The sequence below is a fragment of the Betta splendens genome, chromosome 22, assembly GCF_900634795.4.
Source record: "Betta splendens chromosome 22, fBetSpl5.4, whole genome shotgun sequence".
Classification (NCBI taxonomy): Eukaryota; Metazoa; Chordata; class Actinopteri; order Anabantiformes; family Osphronemidae; genus Betta; species Betta splendens.
In genome coordinates this window covers 7,405,217-7,431,974 of record NC_040900.2, presented here as the reverse complement: position 1 = coordinate 7,431,974, position 26,758 = coordinate 7,405,217, and the positions used below count along the sequence as shown (strand labels likewise).

General features: G+C 50.9%; 1 protein-coding gene across 3 annotated transcripts in view; it reads right to left on the bottom strand.

Moving 5' to 3' along the window:
• Positions 1 to 26,758, bottom strand: part of efna2a (ephrin-A2a) — a 53,187-nt gene that overhangs the window by 6,551 nt on the left and 19,878 nt on the right. For 2 of the 3 annotated variants that reach the window (XM_055505425.1, XM_029138512.3), the window contains exons 2-3: positions 3,612 to 3,904; positions 58 to 123 (exon numbers count right to left, since the gene is read on the bottom strand). In XM_055505425.1, the coding sequence (XP_055361400.1) occupies positions 58 to 123; positions 3,612 to 3,904 (359 nt within the window). Of the gene's footprint in view, positions 1 to 57; positions 124 to 3,611; positions 3,905 to 6,203; positions 7,289 to 26,758 lie in introns of those variants that run through there. The other variant, XM_055505424.1, reaches the window with a different exon arrangement.

Below are 26,758 nucleotides of genomic sequence, written 5' to 3'. Positions count from 1 at the left end.
TGTGTGTGTGTGTGTGTGTGTGTGTGTGTGTGTGTGTGCAGTCAGAGCGTGACTCACCTGGAGGTCTGACATACACCTTCAGCTTTAGACATGCCCGCCCCACGTGGTTTGGATGAGGAGACGCTGCAAAAAGCACAACAAATTGAACGAGGAGATTAGCCGGGAGCTAAAGTGATTCGAGCTGCTGATTGCACTCGTGAAGCGTTTGAGGACATTTAATAAAGTCTCATATTGTCCTCTCAGCCGTGGCCGCGGGGCTTATTATCAGGGGGTCACTTGGTCTAGATTGCGGTGAGCGCGGCCGGATCAACCTGCTTGAGGCCTTGCAGCATAAACAAACAGCAGCTCCTGTCACCTCCCTCTCCTCTCTGAGTCTTATTTACCCCGCTGCCTCAGGATCTACACATTAAACTCATTCTTTCAGTAATATTCAGCCTATGAAATAGATCTGACAGCACACAAGCCCTCAATATAAAAATACATACAACAAGTGATGCTGTAGCTTTTCTTGCCTCTACAGATTCCACAAAACGACTAAAACAAGCAATAATATAATAAAAAGTAAGTATTTTCAGTTCCACTGAATCCTAATATGTTTCTACCTCTATTGTCATCCTTCATTAGGGCCCACATAAGCTAGACCAGTGTGTATAGTATAAAATATATATATATATTTATATTTCCTATTTGTTCTTCTGCAGTAAGAGAAAAAGCCTAAAACAAGCCAAGATTCAACCACTTCAATTCAGTCTAAAATTATTTATAATATTGCAAAATGAATAATTAACGTGTTTCGTACATTTGTCAAGAACTCGCAGATCTGTTGCATAACATGTCTGCACAACCCTAATGGGCTTGAGAAACACATGTCACAGGTGCTAAATAGAGTATAAAGCAAGAAAAGCTATTTTTACACTGAGCCATTTGTTCTAATTGGACATTACTCGTTAATGCAGCCTATTAGTTTCTGGCTGCGAGCAGTTGGTGAATTTTACACATTATGTTCTTTTAAGTTCCCTTAAACCCGTGCTCATAAGCTTGTGAACTCCTAAACGTAGCAGGACTCCAGGCGATGTAAACAAGTCTACGAGGGATTAGCCCGCGCATCGGGATTCAGTCACACTCACATTCGCACCTGAGGAAAGGAAGCGGCTCTCGCTTCCACCTGACTTGAATGCGAGCGCGATGGGGACGGAGAGACATGCGGAACTCCCACAGATGCAGCTCCCTCCTACCGCTGCTCCGACCGAACGCCAAAAAAGAAACGAGAGAATGCTTGAAAAGTTGCAGCGATTCCAGCTTCAAAGTCGAGTGAATGAAATTGAATCTGCTTTTCTTTTTTTTTTTTTTTTTTTGGGTCCCGGCTCACAGATGTGTAGAAGAATGCGAGACCTATTGGCCTCCTCCCCCGGAGGAAGTCTGCATAGTCAGAGCGGGCAGTGACCCCGGAGACGAGCATCGTCAGGATCCTCAATGTGACCCCTCTCCTCCCCCGGCCTCTGCCCCCGCCTCCTCCCCCCATCCTTCCCCTCGCCCTTCACCCCCGCCACCCTTTCACGCCTTCCCCGCAGCTCGCTCCCTCTGCTGCAGATTCTTTCAACCCCCCCCCCCCCCCCCCCCCCCCCCCCCCACCCGCCTCGCAGTGTCTGGAGAAACGCCTACTGGGTTCCCGTGAAGCGCTGCCGGCCCGGTTCTGAGCTTCTCTCCTGTCGCATGTCTTTCTTCTGGCTTCCCCACTGTTCCACAGAAAAACAGGCGAACAACAGGCAAACATCGGGAAGACAAACACCCCCCCTCTCTTCCCAGTCTTTTGTTTTACTCGTATCCTCCCAAAGTTTTTTTTTTTTTTTTGCCTTTGTCATTTTTAAAAAATAAAAAAAAAACAGGGCCTCTGTTTTACCACATCCACAATCCAGCATCCTGCAAACCCATTGAAGATCACTCAAGCTGATCAGATGACAGCTGGGAGAGGTACGGGGCGGCGCAGACCTGTCAGCGTGTCAAAAGTGTGACAAAACATGCACCGACGTGCGCACGCGCACACACACGCGCGTGCACGCGGTCGTGCACACGCGGAGGTTCCTCCTCAGGTCCCAATCGAAGATCGAAGAGCAGCTTCCTCAGAGGAGCGTCCGCGGTCACGGACGGTCGCCGTCCGAGAGGAGGCCGGGGCGTTGGAACACGCCGCCGTTCCACATCGGTGCCGTGTGCGTGCACGTGTGTGTGCACGGGTGCGTGCACGTGTGCGTCTGTGTGAGACGGCGTGAGACAAAAATGTGCGTGGCTGTCAGTCAGGATGATGGACGTGGCCTTTCATGAACTCACAATTGCTTGACAACTGACCCCACCACCAGCAGCCCTTCCTCCACACACACACACACACACACACACACACACACACACACACACACACACACACACACACACACACACACACACACACACACACACACCACTATCCTCAGGGGTCCCAGAAACACAATACTAAAGTCAGCTCCTATCCAGCTCTGGAGGGGCCCTGTCCGTCCGTACATGAAGCTGAAACAAAGGCGCGAGTGTGTGTGTGTGAGTGTGAGACTGGGAAAAGTGCAGTAGGACATCGGGTGCCTGTTATCTTTGCCTCTTTAGTTCTGCGACCGTCGCCCGCCGTGTCTTTGTGGCAGCGCCGACCGCACGCTGGGGCAAAGAAATAATTGCAAATAGAGTTATTTTAAAAGCAACTGTATCAATTCATCATTGTTGCTTTTATTTGATTATTTTACAGGAAATACGTGGACGGCATTATATATATATTTTTTTTTCTGATAATGTAGTCTGAGCAGAAGCGACGGCACTAAAAAACCTGCTCGGTATCTGTCACGGAATCTCACTTTGCCTCGGCTGAAGAGTACATCACTGCGAGGTCGGAGTCACTGACCAAGGGCAAAAAATTCATCAAAGTAGCTGTCGCAGGCGCACGCTGATCTGAAACCGGCGGCAGAAGACTCTCATCCCATTAGCGGTCATGGCGAGAATTCATCGTCTCCCACTAAAAAAGGTTGAGGTCAGGTTTAAAGCAGACGGGTGCCGCAACGCGGGGAGAAACTGGGAGACTGGTGCCAGAGACCAGTGAGCGAGGACTGGAATGGAAGCAGTAATAAACCCAACCTCTGCGCGCGACTGCAACTCCTAAAGTTTGGCCGCTTCTGAAAGTCAATCTAACGCGCTTCACCGCCATTACCCGCTGATCTCGCGCTAAACAGTCCGGATGCGGCGAATCCGTCGCTGATCTGGCAGCGAGCGGCCGAGAACAATGTTTAAGGGTAATTTGAGGCTGCGGAGGGAGCGACAGCTCAGGAAGAGAGTCTCGGGGGGGGGGAAAAAGCGCCTGTGACACCGATGCATCGCTCGCTGGAGAGAGGACAAACATCAATACGGTTAATATAAAAATGATTACAAGCCGCGCCTGGTGACATTCTCCCCACTTTGCTGAGCACACGGCTTTGTGATGTGGGCAGACATCATGGAATAAAGAGTGGGGGGGGGGGGAGGACAGACAGACGCGGGGTCTCTCTCCTGATTGCGGATTCACATAACGCATAATACTCATAAACGCATGCACGAGGACCCACAGATGTAGTAGTACTCGTGTCCGGGCCGGAACTCGAAGCCCAGGGAGAAGGGCGTGAAGAGCTGGAACTTCTCGGAGAAGCGCAGCGGGCCGTCGGCGCCGCTGGGCCGGTTGCACTCCCAGCGCTTGAAGCCGCGCATGCGGTGCTGGCACGAGGTGTAGCCCTCGTGGTTGACCATGAAGAGGATGTAGCGCTCCATGCGCCCGTGGGACGGCGGGCCCTCGTAGTAGGGACAGTAGATGTCCAGGTAGTCGTTGATGTTCACCGCCACCCTGTACTCGCCGTGCCAGAACCTGCGGAGACGCACACAAGGCGGCCCGGTTTAATATTCCGTCCGTGAATAAAAGTCATTACAAACATGCTCAGCAATGCGTCCAACACTGAATATTTACTGCGTATATTGGGTTTGTGTGCGACTGCACAGCGTACAGGAAACTGGAGTGTCCATTTAATGCTGGGTTCAAGTAATTATGTCTAATTGCATGTTGGGAAATTCTTGTGTTTTTAACCAGGACGGTCACATTCAGCTCAAATAGGCCTCTAATGACGGCGCCCTGAACCACCACGCCGCAAAAAAAAAACACATCATGAAGAGAAAACCAGCACATAAAAATCAATAATAATCCCTCCAGTTAGAGCAAAGGGCTGTTTTATTAAATCTCAGCGAGCCAGGCTTCATGGAAATTATTAGCACGTCTCGCCTTCTCCCACCAGTCACGGTGACGGAGTGAATCTCCTCCCGATGCTCATGAGAAGTGGGTCACGTACTGGTGGAGCGCGCGTTCATATCCGCCAGCCCCCGCGGCGGCGCGCGGAGGCGGCGGCGGCGGAAGCGGACTCGGCATCCGCGTGGATGCGGATCACAGGGGTCGGCGCGATGAACAGAAGTGGGTCACGCAGTAATGAAGGGAACGATTAGTAAATGCAGTGCTTTCGCTTTATGGGCCCTCCTGTGTACTGCAGGCGGCATATGGCGACACATACGGTTTACAGTTGGCGCGTCCCGTCATCCTTTCATCATCGCAACATTAAAAACATATGGCCGCTTCTCCTCAAAAATATTAAAAGGGCTTCAGATATTTACGGTTTGGTGCCAGCGTTGCTTAAATGCAAACTGACCTTCTGTTTACAGTCTCAAAGTCAGAAAGTCTCTTTAAAAGCACGAGCGCGGTGATATTCTATATTTTTGTTATTGTCAACAAACACCATTGTAGCTTCTATTGAACGCTCGACTCTCCTCAGCCACCGCGCGCGAGCTGCTCTCCGCGTTGCGTTCACGGGCGACGGTCTGAGGCGCGATGACGCAGCCGTAGGTGGATTTGACGCCTCCGGGGATTTGTTGAATATCTGCTAAACGACTCCTGCGAACGGTTCGCATCTCGCAGCGGATCAATCCGCAAAAAAGGCGCTGGGTACGAAAACGCACAACAACTTTGTTTCATGTATAATTGTATTTTCGTGCGAGCCCCACTGTGAGAGAAAACCCATTTTTAATGTGATATATAGATATTTTATTTATACCCACCACTCAATAAATAAAATGCCCCCAGGGTATTGCTTGATAATCTCTTTTTTTCTACCGCTGACATGCAGCAATGCTTCCAGATTTAAGTTTCACTTGATTCTTTTGCGCCGCATCTCATGCCTCCGCACGCGCGTCTGCGTTACAAACGTCCCGGTCGCCATGGATACGATCGAAAACATTTAAGATTCAGCTCCGGTGCGTTATAATAATACAAATACCGGTCCTCTAAATAGGAGACACAGGGAGACGACCACAATCAAATGAGCATTAAGTGAACGAGTCGTCGGGTAATGTCGTCGTCTCAGCTGCGTACAGTCACAGATTGAGCTTTTTAAACAAATTCATCATCTTCCCCTCCTCACCTTGACAGTAATTGATTGCCTGGAATAAAGACATTCTGGTCTAAGCGTTTCTGGTTAGCGGGATATTTAGCTTTGGGACAAATTATCCCTTTAACGGCGGCCCCATCTCTCTCCCAGAGGGCAAATCAGGAAGTAAGTTAGATGCGAAATGAGCGCCTTCATGCTTCGGTGCGCTATCAGAGCGAGTTCTGCGGGTTCTAAAGGGATCCTTGAACAGATCATTTAGAGGCATTGATCCACCAGGGAGCTCCCCACGGCTCTCTGCTCGCAATCAACTCTGATTAACAACTAAAGGGGGAAAAGCAGAGTGAGAAACAGAGGAGGAGTTGCACGGGATGAGAATAAAAAGGACTTGCGCAGAGAATGAACGGGACGAGAGGGGGCATAGCTCAAACAGCAGAGCAGGTGGAGACGGAGGTCTTTCCCTTCGCTTCAATTTGCGTGACCACGCGCCTGTTTACTTGCGACGTGGGCCCCCCGCGTGCGTGCGTGCGTGCGTGCGTGATCGGGGAGATTAGGATTTGGATGAGAGAGGATGCTCCATCCAAGGAAAGGGCTAATGTGCCAGGATACATTAGCTTGTATTAAGCTACTCGGTGCCCTGCTCCCGTGACACCGTCTGCATTCTTAATAACAGGGCTGGAGGAAAACCTGTGCGCGTGCGTGCGTGTGTGTAGGTGCGCGCGCTCGCTGTCCCCGCCTCACCTCCGTTCAGGCTGGGTGTCGTTCGGTATGAAATCCACGCACTGCACTGGCCAGAAAGACACGGGGACGCACTCCCGCGCGCGCGTGCGTGCGTCTCTTAGCATTAACTCCTTCGTGACTGACTCCAATAAAACCACAGGAGGTCAGATGTCGCGTCTATTCCAGTCTATCAACACGGAGGCTCCGTGACAGAAAGTAGCACTGAGCAGCATGAATTTTCATTAGGATCGTCTCCACTCCCACCCGAAACTTCCTCCAAACTTCTGCCGAGTTAATAATGTGACACATGCTATAATACGGCGATATGAAATTCCACGCATCCGGTACAGTACGGCTTTAAGGAAGATTACAGCAAAGTACAGTGCAAAATTATATGGTTCCGCTAATCCTTTAGCACATTCTGTGTAAACTCTTATCACCGGGATGAGAAACGACACACACCCTTCTTATTTTCCGGGTGATAAAACCTGATTATATTTCATTTCCAGAGACAGATATCTTTTGATACTTCTGGCTTATTGACAGTCAACATCATTTTCACACGGGGAACTTCCAAATGAAAGACACTCGATAATTAGGTTCTGGAGGAAAAAGGGGACGAGAGACCATCTAAATGTTCTTCACGCTGCGCTTTGACGGCGCATCCTACGTCAGCGGAAGCGCTCGTTGTAACGTGGCTGGGCGCGCGCGCCGCTCCGTCGCTCGAAGCCATTTCCTTTTCCACGCGGCCCGTGTGAAAACCTGTGCAACACGACACGATGCTTTGCTTCGTTCCTAATCCCCCCGACGTCTCGCGGATTCTCCCCACACATTGAATTGTCTGGTGAAGTTAGCGGGATGCGGCTGAAGGACGCGGCTGGCGGCTGCCGGCTCTCATCCGGGATGTAAAAGGCTCCGTTTGAAGCCCGGATCACAATCGGCGGAGACAATTCTGCGTAAAGGGCTTTTTTTATGGCGCTGTGTGGACACTTTAGAATGAAAAGGAAATTGGAATTGAGGGTATAAGGAATGAAAATGTATTAAGCGTGAACGAGGGGGCGTGAAATGATAAGTGTCGGCGTGTGGGTGTGTGTTTATGTCCTGTAGATGCAGATTTCGGCACATACAGTAAGCAGCGGCCACTCTTTAGTATTCTGGCACCACTGAGTCATCAGCCGTGATCAAAGCTCCCGGTTGGAGGAGCCTCAGATGTTTACTATACCTGCCCGCGTCCCTAACAGCAGGCCGGATCCACCGGCAAACATCAAAGGACGCCTCCTCGCGCTGCTCACGCCCGCCCCCCCCCCCCATCCTCACCCCCCATTTGATCTCCGCCGTGTCACTCTCGCTGCACGCGCGCATCGACGTCGCTGAATAATGCAGCGCTTTGACCCACGGGTGCTCCTCAACTCTGCACTTGGACGCAGTAAAACAACGGACTGTTGTAATGGCCACCGGTTGCGTCACATGACGAACAGCTGGATCACGTTGACTTTTTGCCACCGGTTAAACCTGGAACTTTAGACAACTTCACCTCCGTCTCTATCTCCGCCAGCAGCAGTCGATAGTTTTGTGCCAGAGCTGATTCTTATTCTCCTATTGACAGTAATGAACATCCGGTTTGCTCCATGTTACCACAAAGGCATTTAACCATTATCGTTGCCCAAGCGCCGCCAGTTCCAGGCTGAGCTGGCCAAAATTAAAACGGAGGCTTTTACGGTCGACATTTCATATTCATCGTGCGAAATGGGTACAATTTCACCTCATTTGGCTGTTTGGCAAGAATGAACTGGAGCTTGCTCCACCACGTGTGTGTGTGTGTGTGGGTGTGTGTGTGTGTGTGTGTGTGGGGGGGGGGGGGGTGGGGGTGTGTTTGTGGGTATGTGTGTGTGTGCGTGCGTGTGTGTGTGTGTGTTTGTGCATGCAAGTACGTGTGCATGTGTGTGTGTGCGTGTGTGTGTGCGTGTGTGTTTTTGTGCATGCAAGTACGTGTGCATGTGTGTGTGTGCGTGCGTGTGTGTGCGTATGTGCGTGTGTGTATGTGTGTGTGCGTGCGTGTGGGTGTGTGTGTGCGTGTGTGTGTGCATGCAAGTGCGTGTGCATGTGTGTGTGTGTGTGCGTATGTGCGTGTGTGTGTGTGCGTGTGTGTGTGTGTGTGCATGCAAGTGCGTCTACATGTGTGTGTGCGTATGTGCGTGTGTGCGTGTTTGTGTTTGTGTGTGTGTGTGCATGTGTGTGCGTGTGTGTGCATGCATGTGTATGTGCGTGTGTGCGTGTGTGTATGTGCGTGTGCATGTGTGTGTGTGTGTGTGTGTGTGTGTGAGCAGCATCAGCCTGGTGAGCCACAGCCTCACTGACTATCACTGTCTTAATTAACTCTGCATTACTCCCTGTTTCTAGCTCTCTATCTTCATCGCGCCTGTCTTCGCCGTCCTTCTGTCGAGCTCAGTTCTAGACCTTCCCTTCAGAAGCGCAGCAGCATCTTCCCACATCGTTACCGTCGCCTCTCTTCAGTCACGTCAACTCCTAGTTTCTTTTCTGTTTTCGCTTCCTTGTTCTCGTCTCTGTCTTAACTTTGCCTGTAAATGTATTTTTACTTCTCCCTCCCTTTCTGCTCCTTCTCTCTCTGAATGTTTAAACACACACACACACACACACACACACACACACACACACACACACACACACACACACACACACACACACACACACACACACACACACGCTAAGTCTCTTCAGCTTCTTCTCTCTCAGCATGAGCTATTCCTCCTCTGAGCCGTTTTTCCCACTGCATTGCTGCTGCTGGTGTATAGAACAAGGTAAACACACCATCTTCTACACGAACGCACAGAGGACACACAAGGACACACAAAGGACACATGCAAACACCGCGCTAGGCAAACGGCATTAACACAAACCAACGTAACAGCAATAAATATTAACGGGTACAGTAGGAGCGCATGGGCACACAGGGAAACACAATGCATGTTTAATCATGTAAACGTCCTCCCGCCTGCTGTAAACCGCACGGCAACATCACGCGTACGCGCCGGAAAAAACAAAGCGCCGAAAAATCCCCCAGCTCAACTGGCTGTTTTGACAAGTTCCACATCTGTCACTCTGAATAATGTAGCCCACAGATCAGCGCGGCGACATCCAGCACATCTGAGGGGTTATTATGTATTTTTGCCCCCTCCCCGACGACGGGTCGAGCGGCGCCGGTGCCGATCCGGCACAGGCCCGGCCGCGCTCGTGCTCATACAGTACAGCCAGATGCCTCCAGACTGAATTAACATAACAAACCTCGTCAAGAAAAAAAAAAAACCCACTTACGATCCCCTGGAAGGGTGATTGTCACGCCGGCGACGTAGCAGCTAAAACGCTCAAACAAAAACTTGAGACGGAATAGACCCAGAGCCAGACAGATAGAGTGACAACGCCGCGGATGGATGGACAAGCAGGAGAAGTTAGTCAGACAGACGGGATGAGAGCCGGGGCGCATGCGGTGCATCTGACAGGCTGACGGGCGTGAGGGGATGATAGGCCTGTATCAGTCTCCCTGCATCCGCCGACTCCGCCGCTGTCAACAACATAAACAGCGGCCGGGGCCGTATTGGTATCGACAGGACCGGCCCGATCCGGTGTGAGAAGCGGCTGATGGCCGGCGTCCAAGAAGAGGGGAGCTCTCAGCACAAAGGGGGGGTGGGGTGGGGGGGGGGGGGGGGGGGGGGGGGGGGGGGGGGGGGGGGGGGGGGCAAGAAAGGATTCCTGCCGGTGCCCCGTGGAAATGTCACGTATCCACAGAGTCAATGTTTAAAGGCGGGAGGACCGGCTTATCCATATTTTATTCCGTCCGTGCCCGTGCACGCGCTAGTTTTTGCAGTTTTAATTGCTTCTTTTTAAGACCGGGAGACGCATGTAGCTGTCAATCAACGCCCCCTCCGTTTTTTAAAGCCAACACAAAACCAAAATTTGCTCCTCGCCGGGCAGAGCTGCGAAAACACCGAACCCTCCACGGTTTGACTTGGTTAAATATTTACCATCCTTCAACTCCACATTCTGCACCAAGACGCCGCAGGTCTGGCAACCCACATGCTGTGAAAGTTTCCAAGCCCAGGACAAAAGCATCAGGTTTGGGTTGTTTTTCACTCACTCGCCCAACTTTATCAAAAAAAAAATTACCCCGCTCAGATCTTCTGCTGTGCGCTGTCAGCGGCTTCTGGGCTCAAGTGCAGGAATATTCCCCTCCAACATTCCCGAGCACCCTTCGGAGCGGTCCTCGGGGGCTGGAGTCGGGTCCGAGAGCTCGCGGCTGTCAGTCAGTGCGAGAACCCACATGTGGCCGCTCGTCTCCTGGAGGATGTTGCTATGGTTGCGAGCTCCTGACTCATGCATTAGCGCAGACAGTGACTAACAAGGTGAGAGCCGGGGTGGACGGGGCTGTAAGTGAGCGGTGGGAGCTGCACGCTGTAGCTCAAACGAACTACCTGAGTAGTGGCCGAGAAGCAGGAAACTCCAGACTCTGACTAATAGACTTCCACATGAACATAACGGCTCGGTGTCGAACTAACCCACTGACTTATTAACTGCCTATCTAGCTTCAGGATCTTCATCTAATATGGACGGGTTGATCCAGATTGACGAGGTGAACTAATCCGTGTGGTGCGGGTCAGAGCGCTCGAGCCTCTGCGGGTTGGAATTCAGGACGGGCGGAGGGAGCGCGGCGGGGTGGGGGGGGGGGGGGGGTCTGTATAGATTGCTTTGCAGCATCTCTAATGAGTAATTAAACACTTGAATGGAGTCCAATTAAGATACACACTGTGTTCGCAGACATGGGCGCACACACACACACACACACACACACACACACACACATGTGCCGCCCGTGCACACACTCACGCACGCACGCACGCACGGGTCCACGTGGCGTCGCACAAGTAAACAACAGCAAGTAAACAAAGTCAGAGACACACCCAGGGAAGCATGCGCGCTCATACTAATACTCGCCCCCCGTGAGCGAGTCAGAAATAAGAATGAGCACACACACACACACACACACACACACACACGCCCACACGCACACCTATTGATGTCTCGCCACACTAAGTGGAGCCATATGTGCTTAATGTTGTACATGGTTGAGAGCGATGTGAAGGTCAGTGCTGCCTGGGTCTAATAGTGGGAATCTCCCCCGTTTCCTCCCTTCGTCTGTCTGTCTCTCGCCCGCCTCTCTCTCTCTCTCTCTCTCTCTCTTACTGCCTCTGTCAGCCGGTCCCGCCCACCTGTCACTCATCTACAGTCCAATGCCAATCCCAAGGACCCAGAAGGCCCCAAAATACAAGAAATAACCAACAACGAGCAGATTCTGCAGTGAGGCTGTTTTTGTGGTGTTGTTTATTAAAATCTAAGCGGAGTCCAGCTGAGGACGGTCTTCATGAAGCGCCGTGGCGCTAAATGTTTGCAGGCTGGCATTTAAAAGTGGGCTTAAAAGCCTGCTGTCATACAGAGGGGTGAGAAGACGAGGGGGCAGAGTTTCCGAGGTTGTGCCGGAAAACATTTGCGGCGTTGAAACTCGTTTGATTATGAAAAGCAAGGGGAGCAGTAGTGTGAGGATTTTGAGAAAAACACCCCACTCCCTCCTGCGGTGCAGGCAGATTGACGGACTGTCGAGTTGCTGCCTCCGCACCTTCCGCGAAAGGTGCTGTTGGAGCGGGTGACGCGCCGCTTAACGAGGTGTCGGTCGACGAGAGCGGCTTTGCCTCCATCCGCTCCACAGCGAAGCTTGGTTAATTCTCAGGGATGACGGAGTTCATCAGCGTTTCCGAGTCCTGCTTTGGGGAAACTAGTTCGGGGGGAAGTTGCTACTTTACAAAATAAAAGCTAGCTGCAGCTGAATGGAAGCGGAGGAGCAGAGATGAAGATTATTTGCCTTTTTTTCGTGGAATTTCATCATATAGGCAGAAATAGATTTTTAGTTTTATTTCCTTTAGAAGAATTTTTCAAGGATCTTCACGACTTTCTCTTTCTTCTCTCGGGGCGAAATCTCCAAACTCGCTTGATTCGTGCTCGTGCTTCATTACGTTAGCGACGGTGTTGCGGGGTAGCGATAAACAAGCTGTTTAGTCAATGCAACACGGCGGATGACAAGGCGACGCGAACCCCATCTATCAATCATACAAATGAAGGTGTTAAAAAATAGGGCAAGCGTGTTTGTTCACATTCATCATTGGAGGAAATGTCTCCTAATTTTTTACACATCAGACGCCAGAAAGTCTCTCGCTTCTTAAATTTGACTAAATCAAAGAGGAACGCGGCTGCCTCGCTGCCTTATGCCTCCCGTCTCCCACTCACCCCATCCTGGCTTAATCCCAGGGCCCCCAAACCCTCTCCTCTCATCTTCCTCCCTGCCACTGATCTCCCCAAAATTCCACCCCACCTTCTCGTAAAGTCCCTCCTCTGCAGCTCTTACATCTCCAACTACCCTGTTCAGCAAAAAAATGAACATTTCATTAAAAAAAACCCGATTCTTGAAGCTTGTACCTCTCCTCGGTGAGCTAATGAACACTCTTTCAGACGCTCTTTGTAGAATCTCGCTCCGATATTTTACAGAGGAACTTCAGAGCATCCTCAAACATGTCTTTAAAAGATTTTACCGCCTGGACCGGACTGTTAAAGCTCGTCTCCCTTTTGTGTTTAACATCCAAAATTTAATTAGGAATTAGCACTTCTCCATCTACTGTAGCCTAGAGACCCACTCTGCAAAAGACACAGATGGATGAAACTGGATAAAATTACATCCATCCAGTATTACAGCACCAGGACGAGAAAGATGGAATGTGTGAGAAATCTAATCAGCTGCTCATTTACATTACTTTACAGTAACCAGGTTTCACCCACGATGACTCAGCTGTCAATCAACTCTCGCGGGTCCTTCTCATTTGTACCTCCAATACTTTGTTTCCTTCAAAACAATCGCTTGTAAAAGTCTTTTATTGTGAAAGGATAATTTTAGACCAGAGAGGAATTCTCTTTCTGTGTGGAGTTTCAGTTTCATTCTCTCTCTCTCTCTCTCTCTCTCTCTCTCTCTCTCTCTCTCTCTCTCTCTCTCTCTCTCTCTCTCTCTCTCTCCCCTCTTCTCTCATCGACTCCATGCATGAGCCTAATCTCCTCTCTCTCCAGCGTTTACGCTCCCTCTCCCACTGATCATCTTCCTCCAGTGTGCCCCCCCCCCCCAAATTTCCCCCTCTACCCCTCCATTCTCGCTCTCTCCTCCTCTTCCTCTCCATCTGGTGTCTCTCTATGAGCATTAATCAGCGTGCTCAAGCACCATGACCAAAACAACTCCACAGAGACTCGCTGCTTCTCTCCCCGAGTCGCTCGTCCTCAGTCTGGGTCCATTTTTTCTTTCTCAAATCGTCACAGATAGCCCCCATCCACCACACACACACACACACACACACACACACACACACACACACACACACACACACACACACACACACACACACACACACACACACACACACTAGAAATCCATAAACATTACTCAGTCTTAGTTATGATTTCAACCTGGCCTGAAGCTACACTGGTTGCGACGGCAGAAGTCTTTCATCCATCTCAAAACTCACTGTTGTGTGCAGAGAAGAGATTTTCACAGCGCACGCTCCAACTATGGAGGGGGGGGGGGGGGGGGGGGGGGGGGGGGGGACAAATTGTGCAAAGATGTCCTGCAGTAATGCTTTTCATACAGTCGTCCTGGTCCATCCATCACCCCAGAGCCAATGCAAATCCCAAACTTAAAACACTGACGTTAACAAATGAAGCCTCTGTGCGCTCGTGCTCCGGCTCCCGCGCAGCTGAAGAAGCCATTAAAAAACATTTCATCAGCTTCTCGATGAGTACATTGTGATTTTAAATCACAAGCGTGAAAACTGCTGCTTCATAATTCTCTCTCATGAAGATCGTTTGTAAACTCCATTAAATCGCAGATTAACAGTTATCTGTACTCATGCTTCTTATTTGTAATGTAAATTGTTTGTGCATATTCCTGCTTCTATTAGCCGTCATAGCTGGAACCGTCCCCCAACAAGCACCAGTCAGAGACTGCATTCGTTTTCATTGGCACACTCCAGCCTTGCAAACAGAGCTGGGGGGTTGATGCTATCTGTCATCACACTTCATCCCTGATGATCTGTTTAGAATGGAAGCCGTCACAGTTTGAGGCCATTTCTGACTCCAAAGTCTTTACTCGGCTATTGAAATCAGGAGAAATGAAAACAGACAGAAGTGCTTTAAAGTCAGACGCCTTGTCGTGGATTTCTCCCCGAAATGAAAAGGAAAGTGCACATTTCCTCCGCTTCTCTTGTGCTGCTCGGAATTAGCGCTCGCATTCGTGACCGCGAGGCGACGGCGGCAGACGAGGCCCGGAGAAAAACCCGCTGTTTATTCACGCGCTGGCGGCGGAGTTGCGGAATTTAAATTGATAAGTTTCCCGATCTGTCACGCTCCGTCACTTCAATCATCGGCCGCGTTTTTCCCAGATTGGTTTAATCCGACGACAAACAGGCGACGCGCGATCAGACGCCGGCGCTCGTGTTTGTCGCCGGCACGTTTGATTAAAAGACATATTAAATCTTAAACGGCTGCTCGCTCAGATCCGCGTGATTAGTCATGTGATCACTTGAAAGGTCATCCTTCCAACTCCTGCACGAATCCCTTCTTTTATGCTGTCTGCCGCGTTCTGAGGTGTCATTTGCTAAACATGAGCTCATGCAGCCTACACTCATTTTGCTGCCATTGTAAGTAAAGAAGAGGAGAACCAGTGAGCTGCTGGGTTTTGGGCCCGAGCCTTTTGAAGGATAAGTAACGTTATCGCTGACGAAATCACGGCTCTATTTGTTCAGGCGCCTCTGGCCTGTGCAGACAAAGAAGCGCTCCCATTGATTTTCCTCCAACACGTCCACTGGTCAGTAATATCAGAATTGTGAAAAGCCCTGTGATTCCACCTCCTCTATCTGTTAGCGTCGCGGCGCGTTGGTCAGGCAGGATCTTCGCCGCGAGGGACTGTGCGGCAGAGCAAGGGTTAAGGCTTTAAGAGGATGATGTGTGTTCGCTCTTCTTTTCATTGTGAAGTGAGAGCGAGAGGGTTTTTTTTTCTCTCTCTCCCCCTTTTAAATGGGAACACAGCTTTTCTCCACCGGTGGCCAAACCTTGACCCTCAAACTGATCTAGAAATAGGCATTCGCTAAGGGAGAAGAAGAAAGAAACACACACTCTCTCTCTCTCTCTCTCTCACACACACACACACACACACACACACACACACACACACACACACACACACACACACACACACACACACACACACACACACAGCCTCCAGCCTTTTCATTTCACCACACACACACTTCCCACTGCCTATAGTGCACACACACACACACACACACACACACACACACACACACACACACACACACACACCAGCATGGTTTTCCACTTTTTCACTCTGGGGAGAAAGTGAACTCACATCGTCAACCGCTGAGTAAAACACACACAAGCAGACGCATAAACACAAACACACACAGACCCTGTAGACACAGACCCAGACTCTTGTTCCAGATGTCTTTTTACCTTTTTTAGCCAGCGCGTCCCTGGAGATGAGTGGAGGACAAAGGTTTCAGAAAGGAATTATTGCCCTTGTGGGTGCATGTGATTGCACTGTACGCCTCACCGTTGGCTCTCGCCTCCTGTGTGTGTGTGTGTGTGTGTGTGAGAGTGTGTGTGTGTGTGTGTGTGTGTGTGTGAGAGTGTGTGCACTCTGCTGCTGTAACATAAAAAAATGTGTTGAAATCAAAACAACTCGGACAGACGCTTAAAGATGAAACCGCTGTGAAGAATCTATGGAATTCAAGGCCCTCGGTTCAACGCAGCCTCGCTCCAGCAGCTGCTTGGCATCGGGCATTAATAAAACACCAACAAGTGAAGTATCTGCATAGTAAAGATGTTCTGATTGAAGTTAAAAATCAAAGCCGAGTTCACAAATACTACTTCATGGAGCGGCAGTGGGCCCATTCTACGAAGGCTATGACTCATGCAACGCGCTGGATTTGACCAGAATCACGCTCCGATTTGTGAAGCTGCTGCTTTAGCTCCCTCCCCGAGTCCTTCATTTCCTCAGCCCTCCTCTCCTCGCGCCTCCTCCTCCATCTTGTCCTCTCCTCCCCCCTCTCCTGACCCCACGAGGAGGAGGCCAGCAGTTTAAACGTTCCCGTTTCTGGCCGTCAGGGGGAATAATGCAAATCTGGCAGAGACGGAGTTTCAGCTGCGGCGTGACTGCTGGCTTCTACTTCATGACACTTAAACATTAAGAGTGGGATGCTTTATTCATTAGGTAGACAGCCGGTTAGACGCCTGATGCCAAACTTCCCCGGCTCGAAGAAAAAAACACAGCTCGTGATGGACAGTGCGCGGCGCTTAATAGAGGATTTAAATGTGCGTTATCTCCGTTTTAATTCCCTGTGATCAGGCAGATATTCAAATTACAGTTAAATAATGGGAAAAGAGAATGGATTTTCACTCAGGTTAAAGATCTCCTCATCTCAGAATTCAGCGACTTTTTTTCATTTAATTGAAAAACTACTTCCTCGAATACAATTAATTGAAAAAGGAATAGACCCTTAATTTGGAACTAAGGGCCCGTAACTGTGGTCAGCGCTGAGACTAATGGCATTGGGCTCGAACAGAGGCGCCTGAAACGTGGACCCGGGCTTGTTTGCCTAAAATTCCCTGGGCAAAACGCGCATTGATCCTCCGCCGTGAACCTCGCAAGGCTCCAAACAGAGACTAAATGGGGGCACAGGGAGGAAAAAAAAAAATCAAGATTTTAGTTCTTAATAGAATGTTGGGCAGCGGGGTAAGCTCCACGCCTGAATAATTCACTTTAGCCAAACTGTTGCTTCGGGTTCCATTCATTTTTAATGCGGCCTTTTGATGTTGATTAATTAAGCAGTGCTAGCGCTGCTGTTTCTCCGCCGTCACGCACGCACGCCGTGCACGTACACAAACACACACACACACACGCGCACACACACACACACACTGCAGCTCTTTTCTCCATCGCCTCGATCCCTCTAAACCCTAAGCCTTAACACCCCCCCTCCGCACCCTTTAACATATTCACACACACATCCTACTTATGCACTCGCTCTGTAACACACATTTGGAGTGTTGTGCACAAACTTTAACACCCCTAAGCCCCCCCCCCCCCAAAAAAAAGTATTAAGATCCGTAAGCCTTAAAAAGTCTTTCTTTTAAGGCAGTTTGAGTCTCCCCGTGCATGTGAGTGTGCACGTGTGATGAAGTGACTCTCAGCAGCCGCGTTGCAGCGTTAGCACAGGTGTGTGTGACACGGATCCATTGTTTGGGTCCGTACTGTACGCTGCAGTTTGGAAGCTGGATGTTAATTAGACGCCGTGTGTCTCCGAGCCGCTGCTGGTGTCGGTGCACGTTTCAGCGCGCGTGCACGTACCGATTTGTGTTCAAACGTGCGCGAGAGCGCGAGCGAACGCGGATGCGCCGGTCTTTCATGTGTTTTTAACCAATGAACACAAGAGAAACTGCGGAGCATCCAATCAGAGCCCTCAGGTTTATAAATAGGGTTTAGCTGGCTGGATTTCTTACTTGTTCTTCCAGCAGTCTTCGCTTCCTTAAATGACACTTAACAGCAGAGACAAGGTGGCAGAAAAAGAGCAAATTCAAGTTAAGTGTCTGTTAAATGGAAAAATGGGAGATTTATTGGAACATTTGAGCGCTTTAGGACTTTTTAGGACTAGTGAAAAATTTAAAGTGAAAAATATTCACAGAATGAGAGGGGACTGTTAATGGGTGACACACACACACACACACACACACACACACACACACACACACACACACACACACACACACATACTCTCTGTGTGACCAGGGACAGCCAGAAAAAGCTAGTGAGAGACGCTGACATTCTTTTCCACTTTCCTTGACTGGATCTTCTACATCCCTGAACACACACACACACACACACACACACACACACACACACACACACACACACACACACACACACACACACCTACACACACTAAGAGCAACTTGATTTGGTCCTGTTAATGAAGTGTCTCAGTGAGACAGAACGAGCGAGAGCCCATAATGCTGCAGTCTATAAATACCTGGCCAAAAAGCAGCCTGTCATGTTATATTGATCTTAGCATGATGGTGTGAGTCTCCCTGAATCCATCAGTATCTTTGTTACACACAGCTTAGTGCTATAATAGGGAGACGGGGGCAGAAAAAAAGGGGAAAGAACGCTAGACAGGAAATACAAAGAGCTATCTCTTACCTCTGTTTTTGAATTCGCCAAAACGTAAAAGGTCTCACAGTAAAGGTCTCATTTATCATGGCGGGTAATTGTCTCAAGGGTGCAGGGACAAAAAGCAAAGCGAAGTGAATCTTCTCTGCAGCATCTCTAACAAGGACCAAGCATGTTATGAATGCGCAGGAAACAATGGCTCTAATCAGCAATTTGAACCAAATCACCTGAATCAGAGAGCAGAGCTTTATTAATAAGCATTACTGAAGTTTTAAAACACAAACACATTAAACAGGCACAGTTACATAAGGTTAAATTATATATTTTCCCCATGCCTAAGTACACAGAGAAGTACAAAGGGGAGAGACAAACTAGGACAGAATACTAAGCAGCACCTATTCCTAGCACAAAGTGCAGCTGCACCATTGCTGCGAGTGTGTGCATCAAGTTAATACTGAGCTCCTATTGTTTCTGCCGCCGCTAACAACTCCAGCGCCGCGTCCGGCCTCATTCTGCCGTCGCTCGAGAGCCGCGGCCGCGACCGTCGCTTAACCTGACAGCCACGAGCAGCCGCCGGAGGTTCGGCCCGGAGCGGCACCGCTCTCTGGGTCCCACGCGCCGGCGGCCCCTCGGCACCGACGCGCTGCTTTGATTAAATATTAACGCCCTCGTCCAAACAGCCACTGTTTCTGGAGCGTTCATTTAACAGGCGGCTGCGTCATCATCCGGACACAAACAGGCGATTTGTTCGACACACGATGAAAATTGTGGACGATTGTCTGTCAATGGGCACGGCTGCCTCGCTCGCCCTCTCTCTCTCTCTCTCTCTCTCCTGTCTGCACGCAGTCAAAGTCAATAATGTTGCTCGTTTTTTCCGTACATTCATAAAAAGCTGCCGATCACGGTTTTGTAAAACAACTAGCGGAGGCCTGACAGTTACCTGAAGCGGCTCGTCCTCCAGGGCTCAGGTCTGAAATAGCTTCATCACAGTTACCTCCACATGCACGTTACCTGAAGGCCTGTAAAATGTCCCACATTAAAGGTGCGTGAGCGGTAAAACCAAAGCCAATAAATAAACAAACAGAGGCGAGGCCAGTGAGAAACAAATCAAACCTAATTTATCCTGCTACCGTTGCTGTGTGGTTGCTGATGAAGCGAGCCCCTGACTCACGCTTGCTCTGTTTTATTCACTTCAGTGCTGTTAAACACACAACGAGCCTGGGAAACAGCCCAGACGGTTTGTGGGAGACGGGCTGCGGCATAAAAAAAAACACAAAAACAGGTTTAAATGCTTTTAATGGAGCAGCGCGCTAAAAGCTCCTTGTGGGGTTGCAGTTGTATTTGTGGGGGTCCGGTGGGCCGCTAATGGTGCAGACTGGGAGCAGGGCGCTTCAGAGGTGGGCGAGCGAGCGCGAGAGAGAGAGAGAGAGAGAGAGAGAGAGAGAGCTCGGTCAACGCGCATCACTCCGAGGAGGATGTTGACACACAGAGGGTGTGATGTGAGGGCGTAGGTGTGTGTGTGGGGGGGGGGGGGGGTAACATCTGGCACCGGAGAAGCTGCAGTGGCCCTTACGCAAACACACACTCCTGTGCGGTCACGTTCAATTAAAAAAAAAAAAAAAAAGAAGCGTGTTAAGAAAATTCTGTCACAATCGTTTAACGCCAGGAACTAATTAATAATATGCGTAAAATGAATATGCATAATGACGACACCCCACTCGGAAAAAGCTTGGAGAGCCACCGATGCCTTGCTGAGCGAGTGTGTGCAGGTGTGTGTGTGTGCCTGTGTGTGTGTGTGTGTGGGGGGGGGGTGGTGTGTGTGTGTTCCTCACCCTTTAATCAGCGTACAGGGGCAGCGGTGGGAATCTGCACACCGTGCTTAATCGATACACTCGCGCCTGCTTTGGCATGACACGGTGTGTGTGTGTGTGTGTGTGTGTGGGTGTGTGTGTGTGTGTGTGTGTGTGTGTGTGTGTGTGTGTGTGTGTGTGTGTGTGTGTGTGTGTGTGTGCGCGCGCGTTAGTATGCAGCCCGGATACAAAAAGAAAAGAGAGAGAGAGAGAGGTTACATAAGAAGAAAGAGGGACACACTTAAGTGGTTTTGACCTTGGGTACCACCCCCCCATACACACACGCTGAACAATCCCTTCAGCCTCCGCTCCCCCTACAACTTTAAGCAGGCTCTGCCTCTAACCTGTGAGCACGAACCACCGGCCGGTGTTTGTGTGTAAACATGACGCTGGTGCGTTTGTGCTTATAGCTGATGAGCCTCTAAGAGAGACGGCTTCAGACCGAGGGGGCTCTGGGAGCGTTCCTCCTCGCTCGCTCACTCTCTCTCTCTCTCTCTCTCCCCATCCTGCCCGTCTCTCCCTAACCTTTGTGTTTCTTCCTCCGCTCCTCGGCCCATTCTTCTGCCCTGCTTAGCTGGCCCGCTTCACTCCTCTTAAATCCATCTCGCGGCCCCTCGCGGATCTGCTCGCCCGTCCCGCTCCCGCTCGGATTCTCTCCGACTGCGCTTCTCCTTTCATCTCGCATTCCTTTCCCGCATCCCTCCTTCTCCGTCCATCCTCATCCCTCATTCTGAGTGACCGCTGCTCCCCGAGGCTGTGAGCACATCAGACTGGCAAAGCTCTATCTTCCATCACCCACCGTCTCCCTCCCCTCCACACTCCATCTCTTTCACTCGCTCTTTCGCTGCTGGCAGCATTGGCAGCATGACAGTGCTTTCCCAGGGCAAGGCCTTATGTAAACAGCCCCATAGCAGCGAGCAGTGTGTGTGTGTGTGTGTGTGTGTGTGTGTACATGTGTGTGCGCAGGACCGTTAAATTTCCTACTACGTGTGCTTTTGAAGAGAAAAACAAACCAGGCATTGAGTGCATTTGTATGTGTGCGTCAGAAATGGCTGTTCGGGTCAAAGCCGCTGGAGTCACCGGTAAAGACTCCTTTATGCTGAAGGCGCGCTGTCGACTGAAGACGATGCGGCGCCCGCCGTTTGATTGGTTGACTGAGCTGTCTTTTGATTGGCCTCCCCCGGGTCCATCCCAGCCACGCTCTCCGACGACCTTCAGGAAAGTTTACCAAACTTCGCTTTGATTCGACACCAACCTCCCCCCCCCCCCCCCCCCCCCCCCTCCACCCGGATTCCCCGAACAGTCGACAGCCTCTCCATGATAATGAACGGCAGCTCAGCTCGGTCTGTGCAGCTGACAGAGCACAGGAGGAAATCATAAGGCTGCTATAAGAGAGGGGCCGCATTATTGCAATCTCATCCCAATCAGCGCCAATCAGGCCTCAATATTAGGGTCGCGCTGCTCGATGGCGACCGAGTGCTCCTCCCGACGGAAGCGCGCCCATGGAGATAATTCATGCAGCGTCTCATGAGGATCGGGCCCGATTTTTTCCCGATTCTCCATGATGCTGCTTGTTAGAGCGGGCGGGGTGTGAGTCCTTGATGATTTCACGCGCACCGTCGGAACCGGGAGGAGCCTGACATTAGGAACATGCGAGAAAACAACACGGGCCCACGCACGGAACAGCCTCGCATCAGCACCGGGCCGTTCCTGCCAACTTTCCCTTCCGCTCGTTCGTCCGCTCACGTTTAAAACGATGCCAATATGTGAAGGTGATGCTGAATCCCCCCCCCCCCCCCCCCCCCCCCCCCCCCCCCCCCCCCCCCCCCCCCCCCCACCCCACACACACACACACACACACACACACACACTGAGGCTCTCCTCCTCTGCTCGTCCTCTCCCTCCACCGCATCTTCAAGTGTTATTGACAGAAAGGCGTAGAGACGCCTACTGGCGTCCAAAGATAGCTGGAGAAAACCCTTTTGCCACTTTGAAGTGCTAATTGACGCTATCATAGTCAGAATCAGAGCGAAGTCCTCGGCTGCCGCCAATTTGTTGTGGTTTATTTTCCAAGAGGAGTAATCTCGATGTGCGCTTTGATCTAGCTGAACCTGGGTCTGTTCGCTTTTTTTTTTTTCCCAGCGCCGTGTTCCGACACAGCTCGTCACGCCGAGCTTATTAACCTTCCCCTTATTTACCTGAGCCCTTATTATCTGGCTTTATTAAAGCCTGCACACGTCTGCCCATCCGCTGTGTTCAATGTCAAAAACCTCCGCGTCCTCTAACCTGGAGGAAATGAGCGCGACGCCGAAGGTGCCGTCGCGTCTGTGTCTGAGGCCTTCGTGTGTGTTTGTCTGTGTTCGCGCATCAATTACCCATCTGTGAGTGATCGGGTTGTTTGTGTGTGTGTGTGTGTGTGTGTGTGTGTGTGTGTGTGTGTGTGTGTGTGTGTGTGTGTGTTCCTGCCTCAATTATCTACCTGAGCACAATTTGTGCCTGCACATGTCTGCGTCTATACTCGTGTGGGTGTATGATTGCATGCGCCAGAGGATGCGCGGGTACCTGTGTGCATACAGAAGAGCGGCTAAGCATTAGCATCTGAGTGTGTGTGTGTGTGTGTGTGTCAGGGAGCAGAGCGGCGTGGAGCAGAGGGCCGGCCCTGTCTGAGACTGGCAGGCAGAGTTATTCACGGATCACAGCAGACATATGGGCAGACTGGGACTCGCTGAAGACATGCCCTCACTGCTGGGACTGATACAATGAGATAAACAGATGTGGAGGAGGCCACACACTTGCACAGACACGCACCGAGATGTCGGGGAGGTACAGCAGCCACACACACACATACATGCACGCACGCACTCACTCACGCACGCACGCACGCACGCACGCACGCACGCACGCACGCACACACGCACACACACAGACACACACACACACACACAGTGGAGCCACAGTCGTGCCTACATGCTGAATTTCTACCGAGGTAGATACGACTTTCAAGCGTGTGTCAAACAAACCCCCAAACTCTGGCAGAGCAATAACTCCGCAGGGAGCTCCTCATCACAACGAGCCTGCTCGTATCATCTACTGTTCCAGCTCAGTGGCTCCTGCACACTTCTTAACTGTAACCCTTCACTGAAAAGGCCTCATTTCTGCCCACTGCCCTCCAGCCCTCTCTCTAGGTGCCACCAGTACGCTTTCCCCCCCCACCCATCCATCTTCCCGGCTCCCCTCGCCCCCACTGTCTTCTCTCTCCTCGTCTCCGTGCCAATTCTGTTCAATGGCAGGCGATGAAGGCTGCAGCCAAAGGAGCGGAGAGGGAGCAGGAGGAGGCGTGCGAGGGTCGAGAGGGATCCATTCAACGTGCTGGAGGTAAATACGCCCAGCGCTGACTGCCCCCCCCCCCCGCCTCCCCTCGCCTCCCCCGCCGGGCGTTACCCTTCCGGCAGGACGCATGGGAGAATGACGGTGCGTCACGCAGCTTGAAGGCCACATACGTTCAGCCGCAGGTTTTCGCCCTTGGCCTTGATGCACTGTGAGATTTCTCTGGAGTCCGTTCAGAATATTATCCAGTGTAGGCAGAGAAATTGTTCTCCAGCTTGTGTTGAGACATATTATTTTTGAAACCCACCTTTGCAGATCGTATAGCTCTTCAGCTAATTTTCTGTTTTTTGTTGATATTTAAGATAATTCCTTTGCACTTTTGTAAAAAAACGTTTCGTAAATTAAAGTTAAAGCTGATGAATTATAAAACATTTATATTCTATATTTGTTTCTGAACTGCTTCCATTGCAGTGATGGAGTTTTCCTTCGAACGAGCCGCTTTTTGTCCGAGACATTGTCCGATCGCGTCGTGAAGCCCCAAGGGCTTGATCCGTTCCGGGCGCCGACATGAATGACCAGCTGTTCCGATGGAAATAATGGAGAACACTCACGGCGGGTCCGGGCTCATAGGTATTCACAGGGCTCCACGGTGCTGTACACATGAAAGAAGCGGCGTGAAAAATGAAAGAAGACAGCCAGAAAGAGAAGTTTCATGAATGCACTCGGTCAAGTTGGACTTCATCGCGTCGGCTGCAAAAGTCAGTCTGCCATCGCAACACAAAAGCCCTACCTCACCGCCGGGTCACCGAAACTTATCAGCTGCATTTCATTACAAAACAAAACAATAATTAGAAGTGGGTCGTAAGTATTTCCTCAGAAGCCTGAAAACAATCAAATGAATCGCCCGGAAGATATTCTTTAATAAGGGAAAGTTTACTTTGCACAATCCATTGAAGTTTCGTCTCTAGCAAATACAGACAGAAGGGGAAAGGGAAGATAAGTCACTAAATAAGCCTGGTGATGAGAGGAGTAGAAGGAGGAAGGAGTGAGCGGAGGAAGAGGAGGAAGCTGAAAGAGAGGAGACGATGGCAAAGCAAAGAGCGAGTATCGCATGCTGGGAGTAATTTGTCGGGTTTTTGGGGTTTCTTTCGGGGGGTTTAGCTTCTTCCACACAAAGAGAAGTGAAAGACGGAAAAAAGGAAAAACAAACGTAGCAGGAGAGGAGAGAGTCTGTTTTTGATCCAGAGTTCTGCACCTGGGGACGTGCTGAGGGAGCCATGTTTGGAAAGCCTGTTTGAGTGTTGGAGGAAGCCTGCGAGAGTCGAGCACGCGCACGCGCACGCGCGTTGTGTAACTTGTCCATTCCTCTGCGTGCGCGCGCGTGTGTGTCTGCGCGGTTGTTTCTATTTTTGAATTCCTGCAGTGTGCGCTACAGATAAAGTTTGTGTGTGTGTGTGTGTGTGGGGGGGGGGGGGGGGTAAAATTGAAAGACACAGCGAAAGGAGGTGGAGATGTACGGATACGGGGAAGGGGTGAAAAGCCAGCGAGATCAACGGATGGAAATAGACGCCTCGCAGCCGGAAGAGTTGGAGAGAGTGATAGACGGGGTATTGGGGGGAGGGGGGGAGGATGGGGGGGCCGTAGGGACACGCTAATTCAAGGACCAGCTAATGCACACATCCATGAAGACCTGGAGCCTCCTTCCCAACTACAAAGGAGTCTGCTCTGTTTTCCTCTGAGGATGCCCAGCAGCACTCCCAGCACTGTGGGGTCTTTGTCCCCCCCCCCACACTCCCCCCATCGCTTTCCCTCCCGCATCTGTACACCCCCTCATCCTCGTTCCCTTCTTCCGCCCAACTGATGAGCGTGTTTCCCATTGATTTACGTGTCCTGTATTCTGGCCTCCTCCACTTCCCCCCCTCCGTCTCCACCGGTGTCTTCACCTTGTTGCTCCCTCGTTAGCGCTTAGCGCCAGAGCTAGCGGCTGCAAGTTAAATTTCGCACAATCACCGCTCAGCGGTGCCGACCTGCACCTCTGCCCCGTCAAACACCGTTGGGATTTAGCCCAATGCCGACAGGGAGCCGGGCCTCGCTCACTAATGCTCTTGTAGAGCCTCTAAAACCTGCACAGACTTCTCAGCGCAGGCGGCTCGAGCGGCGCAACAATGCCCGGGATTTCGGGGCGAGACGCTCGACAATGACACGCGGATGTAACGGTTAGCTTTTCAGCAACCGCGGCGCTGCGACTCCGTGATACGGCTGGAATATTGTTATCGGAAGCCGGTTACGCTGCCGATTAACCTGATTCAGATTCCCGGCGTCCCCCGTGGTTCGGTTTGCTCAGTCTCATTCATTCTGGCTCTGGAGCTCATATTCACAGTGTTTCTTTCTCTCTCTGTCACCCTTCACCTCCTACTCTTTGCACCCCCCCCCCCCCCCCTACTTTTTTTGGGGTAATCCTAAATCGGGTGAATGGAGACAGAGTTTTTTTCCCCCTTGGCCCCTGTTTTATTTCCTCTAAATCGAATCCTGCGCTCTTGAAATCTTCACGACGCTCGTGCAAAATTGCAAATGCGAACAAACCTACGTGAGCTGAGATGCGTGAGCTCACACACTAATAACCAAATTCCTGCCTCGTCCCAAACACTGGGAGCCACGTCCGGGCCACTGCCTGCTCAACTCCTGCTGTCATCTTCCAATCCTGATCGCCTTTCACCGTCGGAGCAGCGGAGCAGCCAATCAGATTAGCCGTGGAGAGGAAATTGGAGAAGGTTTGGCACCAAGTCATCGAGCCTGATTTTCCCCTTCATGTTCCTTGTTTAGTTGCACTCTTCTTCACACACACACACACACACACACTTGGATTCTCATACACATTCGGAGATAAACACACACATGCAGGGGACAAGAAAGAGAGTTGCCCTGGGAGACAGAGGCCTGGGTGAAAGAAGGATGCTGGCAGGGAAAGGGCCTGACCCATCTTCTGGCTAAAGAGGAGCCTCTCACCCCCTCGAATGCACTGAAAGGACCGGCTCAACAATGCAGGGCAAAGC